This window comes from Geospiza fortis, unplaced genomic scaffold (genome assembly GCF_000277835.1).
Source record: "Geospiza fortis unplaced genomic scaffold, GeoFor_1.0 scaffold206, whole genome shotgun sequence".
NCBI lineage: Eukaryota > Metazoa > Chordata > Aves > Passeriformes > Thraupidae > Geospiza > Geospiza fortis.
Genome location: NW_005054311.1, coordinates 8,864,677 through 8,885,171, shown reverse-complemented (window position 1 = coordinate 8,885,171; position 20,495 = coordinate 8,864,677). Strand labels below are relative to the sequence as shown.

The 20,495-nt window shown below is 38.2% G+C and overlaps 1 protein-coding gene across 1 annotated transcript in view; it reads right to left on the bottom strand.

Moving 5' to 3' along the window:
* MBP (myelin basic protein) overlaps window positions 1-20,495 on the bottom strand; it is an 82,859-nt gene that overhangs the window by 2,575 nt on the left and 59,789 nt on the right. Inside the window, exons 3-8 of the mRNA XM_031055649.1 lie at window positions 14,266-14,696; window positions 4,649-4,675; window positions 2,170-2,277; window positions 1,672-1,707; window positions 1,062-1,094; window positions 1-87 (exon numbers count right to left, since the gene is read on the bottom strand). Of these exons, the coding sequence (XP_030911509.1) occupies window positions 1-87; window positions 1,062-1,094; window positions 1,672-1,707; window positions 2,170-2,277; window positions 4,649-4,675; window positions 14,266-14,696 (722 nt within the window). The remainder of the gene's footprint in view (window positions 88-1,061; window positions 1,095-1,671; window positions 1,708-2,169; window positions 2,278-4,648; window positions 4,676-14,265; window positions 14,697-20,495) is intronic.

The following is a 20,495-nucleotide window of genomic DNA, read 5'->3' as shown; positions in this document are numbered from 1 at the left end:
ATGATAGGATCCCTTGTGTCCCTTATGAGCAGATTTATGCTCATAGAATTTTCCGCTTCCATATCCTGGCTTGTGTGTTTCACCACCCTGCAAAGAAAGATTTTCATGTATATTGCAAATTGTCACATTCAAATTATCATATGCATGTTGTAGTCTTTATTTATGATCACTGAAATGTAATACTTAAATGAGGAATTTGGAGGTTGTTGCAATAAAACAATCTTTTATGTAATAAACAAGGATGAAGGAAAATGTTAGGAAATTATCTCAATAGATTCAAATCTGAGGGAAGCATCAATCTGTAAAAAATGAATTTATATTCAAAAATTAAATACTCAGAAGGTTAACCTGTGTGAAAAAGCTTAAAATGTTTTAATTTCATGAGTTCTAAGATGTCAAACACATCAGCTAATATGTGGTGTTCTGATAGTAAAAGAAATGCTTAATGGCTTGAAGGCTTTGATATTTTGTCTTAAAAATGCCAGTAATTTACATGCCATCTCATATCAAATCAAACCTGTGGTAGAGAAGTAGAATTTAATTAGTTGGGAGAGAACTGTGGGAAGAACTTGTCTAGGAATTGCTTAGGCAGATCACTTCTAACTGACAGGAAAGGTGGAACAAAATACTGAGGTTAGTGGCAGCATTAGTTTTGCAGACTGTGTAAAAGCAGTTGCAAGAGTGGAATAAGCACCTATCTTGTCCCAGCCTTCCCTCCCATTTTTGTCCATCCCAGGAGAAGAAAAATGCACCAGGTGGGTCTTCCAGGAACCTTTAAAGGAAGATAACTTTGCCATGCAGTGGATTTTTCTCCCTTTGTGCTGAAGCAAAAGAAATTACTGCTGCAAGGGCTGTCAAATTGAAGGATAAGAGCAAGCAACACAATTGCCATCTTAAAGTGCTGTGGAAGGAGGAAGGAAAGTAGAACAGGAAAAGCAAAATAGCAAACTTGAGACAAAACAAAATTATCACATTGCTGCAGCAGCTTGAGGCAGTGAAGTAAGAGATGCTTTGGCCTGGTAAATAAAAGGGCTGTTACCGAAAGCACGTTCGTCACCTACCCAGCTAAATCTGGTGAGGGATAATCCTCTTCCCTGTACATGCAAGAAATAGAAACAACGACATGGTGATCACTATGGAACACAGCACCTGGGTCTGCCATACACAGAAGAAGATGAAAAGGTAGCCTAGATTATGAAATAATGGCCAGATAATGAGGCAGGCAGGAGTTGAGAACAACAGTCTGTACAGTCATTTAATGAAGCAAAAAAAGGCAAAATTGTTAATTGTGATTACTAGAACTGACTTTACTAGCCAAGGTTTGTCAGTATCACTACTTCAAAAGCCAGCTGAGTTCAGTAAAGGGAAGGACAGCACCTGGCTGGTGAGGCTTGTTTGAAAGCATTGCCTGTTGTTAGTTCATTACCTAAAGCAATCACACCATAAATTGAATATAAAAATCTCTACAAATGGCTTCAATTAGTCATGCATGAAGTCAGGAAGTGCACAAGGAAGAGAACCATGACTTCTGTGTCTTAGGCTCTTGCTTTAAATTGTTCCCAGGGATACCTGTAGACTTTTACTTAGTGCAATTAGGGACAGTGAATCAGGCTTGCAGTTGAATTAGTGGGAATTAGTGCATAAATGCCTTGAGTCCCTGAAATTGCTTACCTTTGCTTGCATTGGGGGTGGTGTACGGGGTGAGACCTAAAAACCAACACAAAACAGTTGTCAAACTAAGGCAAAAATAAATGCCAGAAATCATCAGGCCGTGAGCTAAAAATGGTAATTTTATTGAGAAGCTCCTCTGCTGTCTTAGGCTTGCCTGGAACACGCTGGATTTATGTCCATCTTGAAACAGTAATAATTTCTTAATACTGCCAGTGTTAAAAGCACCAGGACAAAACCTGTATATGGTGAAGCTGTATAACTGACATGGTTAGTATTTGGCTATGCTAATGGAGGTTCACATGCTTTTTTGGTAACATTTCAGTATTGTTTTTCTTCTAGGTAAAAATTATTTTTGTATTTGAATGGCATAATGAACTCAAAGGGCACAGTACAATTTGAGAGGCTTGAAATAAAGGATAATGATTGGGGAGTGTTTGTTTACTGATGGATTCTAAAGAAAATATTTCATTTTGGTGCATAAGAGGAGGGGAGACTTACAATGTTCTTGAAGAAGTGGACTACAGGGTTGTCATCAACAGGCCGGCCATGCTGAGATCTTGGGGGGATGGACCCAACGTGGTGGCTGACCCTGGCTGCATGTATGTCCTGAAAAGCAGAACAGGCACATGGCCCAGTCAACTGGGAAGGACAGCTTATCAGCCATGGCATGAAGAATTGTTTTCAGGAGAGAAGAGAGGAGGAATATGCCTTGGGAATCTACAGAGATTGCCCCCTACAGTTGTCAGTGCTGTGAAATGGCAAATGCACAGTACGTATAGGCACATATGTTGTGCATATATATGGATGCACGTGTTCTTAATGTTATAGCCCATTGTGGAAATTGGGTCTTGAGGCTCTTATTAGAAGGCTCTTATTGGAAAGTTCAAGTAACAGAAACCATGTCATTTTCCTTAAATAGGAAATTTTTCTTAAGTAGGATCATAGACTGTGATTTTAGAAAATAAACCAAAATGGAAAAAACCTTAAAATTATGTTGGATCATTCTGCATGGGGAAGCAGGAATAGATCATGTACCATTTTTAGTTCCCAAAGACTTTGTAACACTCATGATCTGCAAGAGCAATGTTATTTTCAGAACGAGGGAACCAAGTGAGGCTGACAATTTCTATTTCAGTAGGGCTTTCTATTTTCAGAAGGGCTTCCTGAGCAGAAGTCCAAATGAAGTCAGATATTGATTTCTGTTGGGAAGAAACTAACTAATGCACAGAAGTTTGGCTGATTTTTATCAGGGTTGGTTTTTTGCATGCTGATATATGGGCACTTAATTGTTTAAAAAGCAGGAAAACCTGAATTTTGGATCTGTGAGATCTCCATAGTGTCAGATAGTCAGTCCTGCTTATTAATCTGCAGCAGTTTCTACTTGGTCGCTAGTTCCAGTGTTGCCAAAATAGCCTCTGCTTCTGTGGTTAGGAAGAGAGAGTCAGTTACTTCAGTCGTAGTTTTGTCTTCTTACTCTACATTCAAATCACTCTTTGAAAACTGCTGACTACCTTGTATTTAGGATAAATATCATGGTGCTGCAGATCTGATGGGCTATGAATGAATTGCCACAGAAATGGAGAGAAATTGGGATAATAAGGTTTTAGAATCTAGACAGGGTTGAGTTTCTTGATTTTGGCGTTTGACCAATTATTGGGTTCTAATAACTTGGCTTATTGGAAAGGTTATTGTGCTATAAATACAAAGTTTCCTCTGCCTGCAGTGTCACATGTCATCACAGGCTTTGATTGTCTCCTGTCTTAATGTGTATGAAGCAGTAGCAAATCTGAAGTAATTTTCAATAGTGTTCTGGGTGAGTTTCTTGGTGTTTAAAATAAAGTGCTTTCCATTCATATTGTCATCAGCAAACTTCATCTGTCTTCAGAACTTTTGATATTATTACTTATTTGTGACAGGTAATTTACACATTTCTGCTCAATTCATTGTTGAAATTACTCTTTCACCTCTAGTTTTCTCTTTCAATTTTTGAACTCCTAGGGACAGAAAACAAAATCCAATGGTATTTTTCAGAGACTGCTTTTGTTTATGTAATATCTGTAGCTGTTAAAAGATAAATTCTGATGGATTTGAAATTAAAAGAGAAATCTGATTTATACTGCTATGATGGGCTACTGAGATGGTTTGATATAAGTGGACCTTTTTGAATTAATTCAGTGTAACAGTTACCATGTGTTTCATTAATGCATTCAGATCATCACTATTTACCTTTAAATATGCTTTAAGTGCTTAGCTTTAAATAATCTTGTTAAAACCTTACAGGAATAGAGAAGAGCAACTGTGTTTTAGGAAGGGATATAATTTGCTTCTTATTTCTTTGTGTTACTTGTCTCTTTCACCCAGGGGCTGTGGTGAGTTCTCCCCGCACCTCTTGCAATGTTGTTGAGAATTTCAGTCTTGAGAGCATTGCCAATAAAATACATCCTTGGCTTCCATATAGATGTATTTTGAAATGTACTTGCCAAGTGTAAGTGTGAATTCAGAGCCCTTGGATATTGGTGGTGAAGTTTAAAATGGAGGTGCCTCTGTTTGTGCCCTTAAAGAAAGTTTAAAAGTACCATAATTCTTCAATAACTGATCAGAAGAACACTCAGCTTTTCCTGTTCCTAGTTAACGTAAATGAAATGTTTTACCTCAGTCAAGGATCTCAACTAAGTCAACTCTGCTGCACCTTCAAAAAAGCCAAAAGGAACCCTGAAGATGAATGATCTTAGTAAAAAAGATTTACCAGTACTAGAAATTTAAGCAGTAACTGGGAGATCTGATGACAAAAACACAGTTTTCCACTTCAATGTGAAATCAATAGTTTTAAGGATTAATAATCTAAATAAGAATTCTTTAAAATGTACATAAAATACCCGCAGTTATCCTGTAAGGGGAGTGATTTTTTTTAGAAACATTTTGTGGGTTTTTTCTGGTGATGCACAGGAAAATAGCATTGTTTTACTGTGTCACCTACCTTGGTAGTATGGTGGTATGTTGGCCACTAAGACAAAAAAAAAAGAGAGTAACTGTGAATGCAATGCAAAGAGAACATGCAGGTATTTTAAGTTTCAACATTAGCTATACATTGGAATTGCATTCCCTGTGTTAGCCATGTACTTTCACATCAGGCTAATTACATTTACTGGCATAACCTGTATTAGTACCTTGTAAGAGCTGTTAATTTAAAATTATTTAAAATTAATTTGTTAATTAAATAAATTTAAAATATTTATTGAAATTAATAAAAATTAATAAAATATTGTTCATTAGTTAACATTAATTAACTAACAATATGGGCTCCATTTGGGGTTTTGTGCAAGGTTATTACATTTCCAGTTGACCTGAAAATTATATATATATATATATGTAGTGTTGTGCAACAACTGGCTCTGGGTATAAAATGGATACAGTTAAGCAGTTACAGGCTTTTTTTTTTCAGTCATGAAATCCCATGAAATCCATCCCTGACTTTGCTTGCTATAAACAGGATATGTCAGATCTTGCAACTCAGATGCATTGGGGAGGACTTTTAAATGCATATTATAATCTCTCTGAGGGCTCTCACCCTCCACAAGAGGATTGCTTACAGCTGAAGATTCCATATGCATGTAAATAGCTCTTAACTCCTCATCAGTCTGTGACTGTGCCAGTAACAGTATTAAGTTAGTTTTGGAGTGGAATTTACAGCTTTTTACAGTTCCTTTTGGTATCACTATTGTGTGCTTTTATTGCATACTTTAGAATGTGAAATGAAAATCTAAAGTACGCCCCATGTTGTTTCTCAGCTAGCAAAATCCACACATATAAAATATGGAAATAACCGATTTAAAATGCAGTCAAACCAGTTAAAGATGGAAAACAAAGGGCTTTTTCATGGGTTCAATGGGTTTCATGGTTTCCAACAGCTTTTCATCACAAGATACCTAACGAGTTGCTGTGCATGAATTTAAAACATATCATACAAAATCCACACATTTCAAATTCACATAGACATGAAAATTGCATTTAGATTGTCTTAGAAAACCAAACTGTTCCACTGCCTGTAGGTTGTCCATAATGCTTACCACCCCCACTAAGACATTTGGAACTGTACTAGTAGACTAAAATTATCCTTTAAGCATTATATGATGAACACTGTGCTGTTCTGTGGGAAGAAAAAGCTGAAAGTTCAACAGGGAATTTGTGAGCCACTCAGCTGATTTTGTGTTAGTCCTTGAAACAGACTCTGAATCCCAAACTCCAATGAAATTCCTATCCAGGTTCAAATGTAGGTAGTCAGTATGGTTTCTAAATATGTATGCCAAACAGGAATTGAGATGCATCCTTTCAATAAATATATATACTTTTTCTCTCTTATTTTAATAATATGGAAATCTGTGATATAGTTTAATGAGAAATCTGGCAGGCACTTGAATACAGAAATTGCTTCATCTTGGGGTTTGGAGGGGCTTTGTCCATGGGGCTTTGTGTTCCTGGGCATGGCTGACACTTCATCAGAACCTTCCAGTGCTGCTTCCCTGGCTCTCACCAGGCAGCGACAGAATACACAGCCCACATGAGATGTATTTTTCCATGCTTGTTCCAGGAGGAATGTAACTTCTGTGGGCATACACTGCTAAATCAGAGCTGTGGTAGTGTTGGTTCCATCTTTGTTCACATACAACCCAGGCAGCAGTTTGCTCTTGGTGGCAGTGTTTGTCCCAGGCTGTTCATGACTTGCTGATCTGTTACCAAAAGCAATGGGAATGCTGACGTCTTCCCCACTGGCTGATCTGGTGATGACATTATAGTTAATTACCTAATTCAGCAGGCTTTTTAAATCACTTTAGGAAGGATGAGCCACACATCCTTGTAATGGTACTGTTAATTTTTACTAATGTGGAAGTTAAGACAGAAATTAAATTACTTGCTCAAAGGTATAGAGGAGAATTGACAGGAAGAGAGATGTACAATGCAGGAGATCTTGCCTGTCAGGGTTGTGCTGAGATCAATCTTGTCTAGAAATAGGTGATGAACGAAAAGAGGAAGAATTCTTAGAATGACAGGAATAACAAATGTGGCAGTAGAGATGACTGAAAAGTAAGAAACACAAGGAAGGAAACAATGGAGAACACTCCTGTCAAAAGAGGTGCCAATCAATAATCCAGAACCACATTTCTCCATAACCCCATTACCCTTTAGTGCCTTGATGATTAGTGTTCATAAATTAGCAGGTAAAAGAATTACTGGGGAAAAAAGAAGAATAGGGGCAGTTTTTCCGGAGAGTTCTGGTTTATGATGGGACTCAAATGGGAGACCAGTGCCATGGGTTTTTTCCCCATGTCCAGTTTATTCCATTGTTGTGACACTTGATTAGTGGTTTCAAAGGCAAAACCCAGTGCTTTAATCTGACTTGGCTTTTTTGAAGCATTTTTTCTGCCTAGAATGAATGATTTTATTCAAATATTTTTCATGACAGGAGTTCTTTATCTGCTTGGACATAGTCTCTGATGCATACTCAGTATTGTTCTGTTATTGTTCAAGTTGGTATCATGGATTAAATGACATGGATTAAACTTTGTTGAAATGATCCATGCTTTGGGTGGGGGTTTTCTTGGCGGGATTTGTTTTGGATTTTGTTTGAGAATCATCTCCAGCAAAAAAAAAAGACTTTGGCTATTAGATATTCTCCAAGTAGCTTCTGCTGCCATCAAACTTCACAGCCTTTAGGACTTTACTGTACATAGGCAAGATATGGAAGGCATCCTGCACTGGTATTCACCATGATCAGTTTCTACTGATCACCTCCATATTTGGTGGAGATGCATCTGTTTGCTGGTGTTGCTACAGCAAAACAATGTAACATTCTGGGCTATGGGTATGGCCACTGGTAAGAAAGCAGTCATTTATACAATTTTTAGATGTCCTGTTCCCTGGTATTTTCATATAGTCATGAATGTAATACAATAAACAAGATGGGAATTATTTCGAAAACAAGGCTATAAATACCAGGTGTACACAATCACTTTCCAGCTGCTGGCCAGAAAAATGTTACTACAACCTTGATTTCTGGAAATCTCAGATTGCACATACTCAATCACCCACTCACCCACAAAATATTTGATCAGTTCTCATCTTAGAGGGATTGGCCCAGTTCTATTTCTTTTCTGCCTTTAATGGGTAAGCAAGTGACAAGCTAAACTCTCATACAGGTTGTTAAAAGCACTATTGCCTGTCTCAGCATTACTGGTACAGAGAGTGTAATAGCAAGGAGGGTTTACTCTTATGAAATATTTAGACATGGCATGGTTAATAGAATATTTCTTTGAAAGAAATACATGGGAAAATTTCCAGTAATACTGTTAGTATAAAACAGTAGTGGAGAAGATGGACCACTCCAAACCTGAGGCTCATACAGTTTCCAAGGTACATTAATTGCATGATGTATCAAAAATGGAGAAGTAGATGCATCATAAGAATTAGTTTTTAATTGATTTGTAAAAAATTCAGTAAAATCACCTGAAAATGGCAGTGGACGATTTCTTGTGCAGGTTCGAAATGAAACCAAGTAACTTTGGAGTGTATTGTGTCTTAAATGGAGACCATTTCAGGAACATGGTGAGATATTTTGCATCAGTAAAAAAGGTGAAAGCCAGCAATTGTTACTAATGCTATGTGATGACAGAGGTACAAAACAAGGGCAGAGACAAAAAAAGTAGTAACTTTTGCTCTGGTTTTCTATCTGGAAGCATTTACCATTGTGTAATCTGAAAAACCGCTGAAGTACAGTAATTTATTTTGGCATTCTAGGATGGAAAGGGCTAAAGCTAATGCAGTTCTTCATTTGCAAGGAATGTGATAGAAAAAGCTAATATAGCAGATTTTAAAATAGCAATTTTTTACTTATCAAACTGCTTCATCTGCAGAGAAGTTAACATTAAATTGTTCTTAGGCAGAGAAAATCCTTGTGCTAAATTTTTAATAGCTGTATTAGACCATCTGTATGTACATTTTGGCCATCTGTATGTACATCCCTGCCTGTCCCTTGCACTTCTTTAAACAAACACCCCCCTCTGAAATATGGTTTTAAAATTAAATCCAGACTTTACTCTCAGCTGGGCTGAGGGGCCATGCAGGTGAACAAGAGAGGCATGGCTGAGAACAGCTGAGGCCAATTCCCACCAGAAGATCCCAAAGCTTCCATCAGTGCCCCTCCACCAGCTCTGCCATCAGGCTCAGGCCCAGGCAAAGGGCACCACAAGCTTTGAACTTCACCAAGTGCTTAAAAGAGTCCTTGGAGCTCTTCTGTATGCAACTTACACATACTACTGTTATTATTATATCATATTAGTGGATAGAAGACTCTAGAAATAATCAAGCAAAGACTGAACTGAAAGATCCTGTTAGAAGCTTAATGAAAGGGGAAAACTTTTTCGTGTGGAGTGATTAGAAATAGAGATCCTTCAAATGTTTTAGTGGATTAATTTGTATTTTAGCCTGAACATGTTACTAAATACATTTCTGAATGTAAAAAACATATAAAAAACAGTAAAAGCAGTGAAGCACACAGGCATTCTCCCAGTCATGATCTCCTCTTTAACTTGTGAAACAAATCAGCAAGCCCCAAATACTTTGTCCCATTTCTAAACAAACCTTGCCATGCAGCTGATGTCAGGTGAACACGAAGCACCACTAATACTTTACCAAAATTTAGTGCTTGCACTTTGAAGTACCACGTAAAGAGCATTTAACCTATTCCCAATTCCCAAATTCCTCTAGTACCTTGTAATGATTACTTCAATTAGTAGCTTCCTTGAAAATGCAAGTTCCAGTGGATTAAATAATGTGTTAATTACTAGGCACAAATAACATGTTTATGGTCATAGCGGTGTTAAATGAACATGTCAGCGTCAATCCCATGATGGTGGCTCCTAGGCCCTTCACTTCTCCCATGGTGTGTGTGCTCACCGGTTGGTATTGCCTTGTTTTGTGCAGGTGATTTTTTTTTAAACCAGGCATATCTAAAGAAGTCTGAGGTTCTACCACTGCACAAGCTAAATGAGCTTCAGACTGGCAGTTCTGTTACACTTATTCATTTTTAGGCTGCTACAAATGAGAGGCCAGATTCAGTGAGAACATCAGCTTCAGGAGCTTTGGTTATTCCAAGCCTACCTTTTCCTTCCAGAAGGAAATCTCTCTATTCCCTTCTGTCCAATGCACTGTTCTAACTGAATTTTGCAGAAGGACATGCAGCCTCTTAGTGAACTAAAAACCTGTCATGTACAAGTAGTAGTTTGTTGCAACTTCTGTTAATGGATTAAAGCATTTAAAACAAATTAAATCATTAGTACACTGGTTTTTGTGATATAAACAGTTTAATGAATACATAAAGCACATAAAAAGCGAAAGATTAAAACAAAATTATTGCTACAACCACTATAAACGCTATAAAATTTTTTTTACAAGCATACAGCTTGCACAGCAGGTTTTACAAAACAGTGTATCACAAGCAATACCACTCCCTGAAAACTAAGACTTGGAAATTAAAATCACAGTAAGTATTTACTTAAATCACATCATATACTAGTCAGACTAGCACTGATTTTACTGCTTTTCAAATTCTTCATGGTGCTGTAGTATACATTAAAGCTTCCACAGGAAATGTGAATAGAGTTCAAGTGCAAAAAAAAAAAAAAGAAAAAAGATTCTGATTAATTTATCCCTCCGTGGCACTATTTAAAACTGTGGTTCCTAAACTTTTTGCCTTTGCGTGATTATCACAACCGTTTTTGTAGATCCCCACTCCAGCAACTGCTTAGCTCAGGAGTGGATTTGGAACTGCTGATTCAGAAATGCTGATCCCAAACCCTGGTTCTGCTCAAGCTGAGAACTTCAGCCCAGTGCTGCTCCTGCCTTGTATCTGTCTGTAGCATGGGGAAGCCCCATCTCTATATTCCACATTTCTTGAACCCAAACACACAGAAGTTGGGAAGGAAATACAAGAGCAAGGCTTCATTCAGGCAACAGGAGACAGTTACAAGATGGCATACCAAACTGAAGCAAAATGTAAAAGAGAAATTGATTTAATCTTTCACTAAGTCTTGCCTCACCTATTATTTACTGTCACTCACATATTTTGGTTTGTTTGATCTGTGTCACAAGTGTAGTTTAAAGTTTAGTACGTTAATGCAAAATGTTAAACCAGGACAGAAAAGTTCTTGTTTCACAAACCAAACTTAGTAGAAAAAAAAATAAAATCATAAACATAAGGATTACAAAACAACTGCATCAAAGAAACAAAATAGCAGTCAGTACATACTGAAGTTGAATACAGGCTCAGAATCTAGGAGGCACAAAGAACATTTGATAGTTTTAACAAACTTGCTTAGACAAATATTCTATAAAGATTAGAAAGGAAATAATTTATTGTTATGCTGCTACTCTCTCTTGCATGCTATTTAAAATGTCTGCACCACAGTTTCTTTCTGTCACCATTTAAAATTCTTTTTTTTAATATGATTAAATTTGAGCTGTGCACAACAACAGTTTTTTTTCAAATATTCTACCTTAAAAGTTTTTCTTAAAAGTACAAAATTCAAGCTGGTTTTAATTGAGTTTCAGCTATCCAAAATCTCGATGGGATTGGGGGAAAAATGGCAAATGCACTTGCTGACCCTTAGAAGAAAAGGAGTATTTCTGTACATTCCAGTATTTCTATTTTTAACAACTCCCATGGAACTCCCATGCAATTTAACTTCAGAATTGCAGAGCAGGGGAGAACCTGCTCCACATGAGAAAAGGAGGCCATGAAACAGTCCCAGCATTGTTCTCACCCCACCTTTCTGGACACAATAGTGAGTATTATTCATTAATGTACTTCTTAGCTATGGATGCAAGAAGAAAATGCCTCCACAAAGAATTTATAATGTGTTTTGCTTGAATGTCAGCCCTAAATCTGTACAAAGAGCAAGTGTTGTCTTTGCATTCCAGTGCTTGCTGGTGTGGGTAGTTGAGATGCTCCCACTGAGGCATGGGCTGGCTGAAAAAAGGAAGACTGCAAGAACGCAGCTGCAGAATTGCTTTGAAATGCTTCAAAATAAAGAAAAAAGTGCAAGCAAATAAACAAGCCTTTTCAAGCCTTTTGAAATTCATCCTTTAAGGTGCTTTTAGTGGTATCTTATTTATCAAAGACCTGTTTACTTAGTGAAGTCTGGAATACCGCCAAGGGACTTCATTCTACTTTGGCTGGTTCAGGAACACTTTCATCATCTATCAGTGATCCTCTACAAAATTCAGCAAATGGCAACAACTATTTAGGGTGTAAGCACGAATGAGCCATCTAGATTTCCTCTGTCTACTCTTGTATAAATAAATGACACCACAAGCCTTTCTTGATACAAGAAACCAAAAGGCATTGTTTCAGAGGCTAAATAAATAATATTTGAAATGACTGTGCCACTTGCTCAATACTTTCCACACTGAAGCCCTCCCACAAAAGAGCTTCCTAGGAATGTCTCCTAGGATGTACATCAATATTATCATTGTGTGGAAGAGTGCTAGAGATGCTTTGGCACTGGAAGTCCTAATGTGACAGACTTTTGCCCAAATAATTCAACTTCTCTGTGCTTCCAGCTCAGATCTGCAAATCAGGACTCCGTAACTCTACAAGCAGTTGTTCTTAAGGGGAAAAAACCCAAACAACTACTTCTGCTTGGTAAAAAATGTTAGAAATGTCCATAATTCTGTTCTGTTTTGCAGACATTTAAGTTCTTCAAAATAGCATTTTACAGCAGAGATAAAAGACATAATCTCCTGTCCTCTCATACATAATTACATCAAAATCTATAGAGAATCATTGCAATCATGTTCACACCAAAGGATAAAATACAGACTTTGTACAGTTGGCAGACATTTCTTAGTCATTACTCCTAAAAACTGAGATGATTGGTTTAATTTATTGCCACGCAGGAACGCACATACCTCTGTGTTTTCTGTCTGCAGAATCTAACTTTTTGGTATTGTCACCTTGGTGTACAAAGAACATTTCATACACTATTTTTCATCAAGTAACACAGTACATGAACAAAACAGCAAGAGTTGAGCTGGCCAACCAGGACCCAGAAAACAGCAGCTGGGAACAGTCTCTGTTATTTGCAGTAACAATAAGAAAAAAGGTTTTCTTCATGCTCACAGCAACTGCTTGTTGCATTTATGATCATTACACACAGGAACATTACACACAGAAATGTTACTACAGAAAAAACTGCCTGGCTGCTAAATCTTTGTCAATAGCATTACAGGTCCCCGTTGGTAAAGGTGAGAAATAAAAAGAACAAAACACCCAGCTTGCTTAGTACCGCCCACCAAGTGTGAGAAGCTTCTGGTTTTAAGTTTCTAGAGTATTTTTCATCCAGTGGTCTCTACATTAAAACAACTTTTCAAGGAAGGGCTCTTACATGTTGTGCTCCAGGTGTGAAGCTGTGAAGGACACTGAAAGCCATAGCTGTGGGACCACCACAGATCAGTTTTACACCACAGGGCAGTTTGTGTCCTGTCCCAGTGCAGCACTGAGAGACAGCACAGATCACAGGCTGGAACACTGAATAGACCTCAAAGGTTGTCAAAGGATTTTCAAAAATTTAGGCTCAGCCAGCAACTATGAATGCTGCTTTTTGCAACATACAACTTGAGCAACAACAAATTCAGCTAAAAGAAAAGTTTTACAGCCCTACAGCAGTTCCATTCAAATGCTTATGTAGTGTATGGACACACAAACACAAGACTCCACTTATCACTTACATGGCAAAAGGTACAGTGAAAACAAATTAAACTTTGCCACTTGAATAATAGTGAACTAATATGCCAGCTGCATAATTTATCAGAGGAGGCAGGTATCCTGGAAAAGGGAAGAATTTAATTAACAGTCTTTCATCAATGCCCTTGGTTTTGAACTGATAGTGTAGAAATGGCTTGTTATGCAATTTCTAATATGAAATGCTTGGAATAAATCTCAACTTCTTGTCAGAATAAAGCAGCTGGATTATTTTGTACATCTGGGATTCAGGATAGTATCTGTCAAGCCGTCTCCCCGGCAATACTGTCAACTGACCTTAAACATACTCTTGCACAAGCAGGCTGAGAATTTTGCCATAATTCCTTTTCTAACATCTATTTCCAAGGCTGCCCCTCAGTGCCAAGATATGTAGAGATCATCTTGCATTTAGTGCTCTCATCCAGCTCCCTTTTGCAAATATTTAAGAACAACACACAAAAGCAGACTGAAGTTTCTCTAAATGGCACAGCATAGAAATGCATACAACATACAACATTAAATGCTCATAAAAATTCTTCCCAATAATGTTTCTAGAGCCCCCTGGATTTCTAATACTCCATGTTACTACCCAGAGTAGCTCCTCTTGTGTCCCAGATCTTTGCTTTTTTTGCTGTTGCTGTTTTCAGTTTAAAGCCAAACATTATATTACAAGTACCATCCCGCTGGCTAGGTCAACTCTTGCCTTATAGCAGTGAGACCCTTCTTTCAGACCCACCCTTCCTCTTTAACTGTACTGTGTTTTGCTGTAGCCTTGCAGTTCTCTATTCCTCAGAGCTCACCTTGCCCGAGCCCCGCCGGGGAACGTGCCTTTCACCTCCAAAGAATCTGCCCAGCGAGTCAAGTAGACCCGAGTCTCTGTGCCGTGGGGATCCATGTCTGGCATGGTCTATAGTGCTCGCAGATGCCAGTTTTGATCCGTGCCGGAAAGAGGAGCGTTTTTGTGAAGCCATCAAATCCGAATTCTCTGAAGCTGCTGCACTGTCCTCTTGGATGGTCTGTAGCTCGTCTGACTCTGAGGGCCGATCTTTGAAGGTGTTGTCTTCTCTTCCTGGGGCATCTCGGGAAAAGAGGCGGATCAAGTGGGGGCGACCAGTCCTGTCAGCTGGGTTGGCCTCAGGCCAGGCATTCTTCGGGTCTGCTGTGCCTTTGGAGTCTGTCACCGCTGGGCTCTTCGTGGAGGTCCCATTGTTCTGGTTCACATCTGCCTCTCCTGCAAACAACAAGGATGAGATATGAATACAGGCCTGTGAAAAACAGCCCTGGAACAATGCTGCTTTCTTTCCCTTGCCTTGAGATGCTCATTTCATACAAAACCCTTAATATGTGCAGTTGTAATGAAACTATGTTCTCTTCCAGCCTTAAAGAACATTAAGTTATCTTGGAACTGAAACCAGAGTGATGTTCTCACACAAATTTGCAGTAGTTTTAGGTGATTTTTTGGGGTGTGTGTGTGTGTAGGTTTTGATTTTCTTTTGTTTTGTTTTTTTTTTAACACATTTATAAATAGACTGATAGATTACTTGAAACATAACTGAAACTAACTTTATTCACATGGAAGGCTTGTGGATGAGGAGACTTTCAGTGAGTAATCAGAATTCCTGTACTTTCCCTTGAGGTTTGCAACTCTATGCCATCCTCCAAAGTGGGGGGGAAAAATCCCAGTGACATTGCAGATCTGTGCTTTCACAAGTGGCCGTTCCCTCTCCACGATGTCAGAACTTATGGCCTCATTTGGAATCCCTCGCTGTAACTACAATATGGATCAAACAAGCGAGGGGAAGGGGTTTTTGCCCCACTATTGACATTTTCCTCCCTTCAAAAAAGAGAGCACTAAACTGCAATTTCTGCTTGGCCTCTCATGACAGTTTTTGTCCATGTGTGATGATCCTGGTACTCCGGGTACAATGTCCTGGCATTGATGCTGAAGGCCTAAAGCTAAGCTATCCAATTTGTATTTAGTGCTTGTGAGAAGTGACAAGAACAATTACCAGCAACTGACAAGCTTTTTTTCTTTTAGCCAAGAAAGGTGCCAAGACAGACCCCTGTGGTAAGTGAAATGCCTGCTGCCTTCTCCAGAGTTGTGTTCTGATGCACCCAGTAAAGCCCCTGAGAAGCATCAGCTGCAACACACTTAGCTCTTCCTTCACCTGTAGTAGCTCCTTCTATCAGTGACAGAAAAACTTATGGAGGTTTTGATGGTCTACACCATGACTCCTACTGTTCTAAAGGAAACTTCACCCACTGAATAATATGCCTTATCGCCAAGGAACATCAAAAGAGAGTTAGTAAGTCACTGCTTATGGAGTAACCTTCAGCACAGACACGTCCCACATATTGTGTGTCAGAAATGTCTTTTGGAGTTAAGGGGGCTCAGAAATTCAGAAGTAAGTTAGTCATGTGTTACCTTCAGGGTCTCCTAATTACCTTTTTACATCCTCATTTGATTTGGTCCTTGTTGCTGTGGGAGGGACAGGATCTGGCAAATACTGCTGTCTTTTCAAAGTACTCTGGGCTCAAGCACTTTGCTGATTCAGCAGAGCAATTTTAGACTTGACACAGTCATTTCATGTGGTTTCACCCATCCACAGGGCACTAAAGAAATATTTTCTTAGGCTGAGAATAATTCTGAAATAATTTTATGGGTAACAACACAAGACAGCACAATGACGGCTTCTGCAAAACCTGTAGGTAGGTTACAATTGGTTTTAATAGCCTACTACAGTTTTTCATATAAAAACATAAAGTGCAGTTTTGCTGTGCAATTTTTTATTTCTTTTCTGAAAACTAGCTAGAAAATGTTCAAGAAAAATTTCTTAGGTTAAATCATCTGAGAGTCTCTCAGGAATATAATTATTTAACCAGTGCCTAACTATCACTGAAGACCTCATTAACGGTGAAAATATTTCTGGCAACTTTGGAATTTGAGTGTTCCTGAAAAGATGCTCTCAAACTTACTAGAAACTACTAAGAGACCCAAATAACTTTCTTAATAGAACAAAAGGAAAGTAACTAACTTGGATGTGTGACACATTCTGAAACTGCAAAACATTTTAAACAGCGACCCTAAGCCTAGGTTCTATACCATAATACAAATCCATTCAAGGACAGAAAAAGAAAAGCAAACAAAAGAGTTATTGTATTTAATTAAATGCATTAACAAAACACCAGAGCATCTGCATACTAATATTTTTTTCAACAGTTGTTCTTTGTGCCTCTGAATACGGGTATTGGTAAGCAACAAAGAAGGGTATTTGTGCAACAAAAGTAGCTTCTCCCAATGCATACCCAGTGAGCTATAAAGTATAAATCTTTCTGGAGGCTTTATCTCAGCAGTGAAAGCACACATTTAATTTTGCCTCTAAATTTTCTTCATGCTTATGTCTTCTCTAATATATAAAAACATGTAAGAGGGATACTGTTAATATTGTTGCTAACTAATCAAAGTCTTCCAGTGCATTTGGAGAGACAAATCACTTTAATAATGTCCTCAGGACATCCAGAATTAATGGACTATATAAATGTATGCTTATTTGTTCATTTAAAAACAAATATTCACACTTTTATTAAAACCTATTGCAAATGCTGTGTATAGCTACTATTTTTTAAGTTGTTTTTCTTTGGAAGATAAAGCTCTTTCTTAAAATAGAGCACACAACCTGCACCATATCACTTGTACAAGAGAAAATTGCCCAGGGAGGAAGAGATCTTAGGCACTTTTCTGCTAATCCTTGTAAAATGAAGTACAGCAGGATGCATTGCCATAGGCATTAACTAGAAGGCTATGGAAATGTCTTCTATTTATTTGTAAGTTCATATGGTCCTTGAGAGCTGTACAAATGAGAGCACAAGAAAAGCACCTCCTCACATTAGCCCAAAACCAGCCAGAGGGAACAAGACTCCAAGTGACTTGCAAAAAGAGGAATACGGATGGACAAAAAATTCTTAGCACTCTGTTAATGAAAAGAGAAAGTCCAAAGGTGCTTTCAAAGAGACAATAATAAATCCAATCCTTCATTGTCCTTAATAGGAGTTAGGTCCTATATAAGTATTTTAAAATTACTGCGGCTTTGGTGCTTGATTAGACAATGATAGTTTATCCCATTTCTTGAGAATGAAAATAACTATTTTCCCCAAGCTGCTAATTGGCTGGGACCTCTCAGCCCAATGCCTCAAACAACTCCTCTCAACAACCACGGAAATTTGTTCTATGCAAAGGACAATTTCCCATTGAGAGACGTCTGATACAAATATCCCTCCCATGGATCACTTGGAAGAGCTGCTCTATCACAGTCCCTCCTTGAGTCTGCAGGCTGCTTCCATACAGAGGACAGCCTGGAAAGACATTGTTAAGCTAGGAGTTTTAAAAAAGATTACAAGTTTTTCATCTCCTCCTACTCCTTTCCAGTCTTGCTTTCTTGCAGATACTTGTAATTCCTCTCACATTCCTATTGCTGCTCCCTCTACAAATGCTGTAAAACAAAAGAGGAAGATGAAGCTGATAAAAGCTGAAGTACATTACCTTACTTTGGGTTCTCAAGAGAGGCTTAGATCAACAGTTGCAGCATGTTGCAAATACTGATTATACATGACAGCAGCTTAAATATTCGTATGAAATCTTAAGTATTATTTACTCATTACAGATGCCAGAAAGCACATTAATCAACGTTGTAACACCAAATATTTAATACACTTTATCGTAAGGACAGGCTGCTGTGATCAATTACACTTCCTTTTTCTCGGCCTTCTTAGGGTATGAAGATGGTAATTACTGAACTTCTAAATCAACTTTTCATTTTAGCATAAGTCATCTATATATATAAAGCACTGTTTTTCAGTGCTTTCAGAAATATAATCTGTATTTGTCCTTTTCTACCTTTTAGGTCCCCTCTTTTCTATAGATGTCAACTGGATAGTGAAATACAATGCAGTATAGTCCTCTATTCTGAGTTAAGTTTATTTCAGTATTTTTACTGAAATGCTGACAATAAAATATTGGTTAAAACATCTGACTTTTTGTATTGATTCAGCTATGTTTAGTGACTTGAACAACAGAAGGTAACACCTAGAAATTAATCAACTTTGTCACAGCTGAGATTTAAAGATCTCTGGTAAGCCATAGCAATAAGACAAATGTATTAGTAATAGGTTGCCTTGCATTATTTAAGAGGCTGAGACCACTGTTTTGGAACATGTGGCTTCTAATACATTTGTGGTAATATCAGGCACTTGAAAGAATAAAAGGCCAAAGAAAAAACATCCATCATCACTACATACATGTTGCAGCTGAGGATATCTGGGTTCCAACTCTGCGCTAAGATAATTTCACAATCCAGCTCCTGGTTTGGACTTTTACTGCAGCACAGCCCACAGCAGAATAGCATGTCCCCAGCCATTAGGCTTCACTACAGAAGTGAAGCCTATTTGGGGAGGAAAGAATTATGTCTCTATTGTTAAATCTGAACTGCAAAAGCTTGATTCATCATCATTATGCTAAGACACTGCAGACAAAAAATGGCTCTTAGCCTAACTTCTCTAATATGGTTAGAAGGCAATATGCCATCAGACATTTCAATTCACAGACCTAATTACTGGGTTTGTCTGATGCTTGTCAAACGGTTGGGAATCAATTTTGGACAAATATTTCTGTTTGAAATGGATGGCATGCAGTATAACTGTGAAACAAACACTTGGTCATAGCTCTGAACACAACCAGAACGGATGTGCTGGTGCATTTAGCCTTTACACAAACATTCTCCCCATTTTCTAGCAGAGTGAATTCAGAGAGAAGTGCCCATCTATCTCATGATGCAGATTCACATGAGTTTAACACTTCTACTGCACTTAGCCAAGAGATCACTTCCATTACAGCTTGCTCTCCTCCCTCCTTGCAAAAGCTTATCACTTTCAGGAAAAAAAAATCCACCCAAAGGCAAATTTTCTCTATAGCTTCAGCATAAGTGAAGGAATTATATTTTTCTGCACAAGAACTTTGGCTTTTTCTATGGGCTAACCAAGCTGCAGACTAAACCACCACAAAAATGAGAAGCCACCTGCTAAGTATAACATGCACTCCTTTGATTTCCCTCCCTCACTTCTTTCATTAAGCATTTTACAGCATATAAAGCTCTTACCAGACTATAATAAAAAAGTTGTGAGGGTGTTTCCATTCCACTGATGAGTTGAGCACATTTCTACACTGATCTGCTGAAGCAGTGAATAAGGGGTCTGCTGGGGCATAACTTTCCTTACAATAAAACTTAGTACTAAAAATACAGTAAAAGGTGAAAAACCTCACCCGGTCCACTATTTACTTCTATTGAATTAAATTTGAAAAATACAAAGTTTAGTTCTATACTACATCTTTGGTCAATAAGGATCAGTGGCTGAGCCTGCTGAAAGTTACTGCACTGCTGTTGGTAAAGGCACAACACAGGTTTAGACATTTAGACTACATTGTTGTAGAACTTTCATTCATTGTGGTGAATGAAAGTTCCACTTAACATTTTACAAGAAGTGCCTGACAAATCCTGCTTTTCCTGAATCCCTGGTACCTCATGGAATAGCAGTTCTTAGCTGTTCCCTGCAGAAAGCCTTATGCCCCCTAAGAGCTGATGCCAGACCGAAAATTAATAGGTCAAATAGGATCTATTAATTGCTAGACCTCTGCTAATACCCAAGTCTTGGCACAGCTTCTCTCAGACTTATGAAAGATCTCATTTCTCCAAGCCCGCCCTGGTCCTCTCCTGCTAAAGAGCAGCTGCTGAGGTAGCAGAGTTTGGCCTTACAGCAGAGCTCACATGAAAACACAAAAACGTTTGATGGAGAGGGGGAAAATGTAGTTCACATCCTGTTATGGAATCAACTGTCTTTGAAGTTGACACTTCAGCTATATTATTTATGCTCATATTTCAAAGAAAAGTACTGAATTCTCTCAGGTAGAATAGGAATATGTACTTTTTAGCATTAACAGAATAGGAATATGTACCTTTTAGCATAAAATTATGCTGTA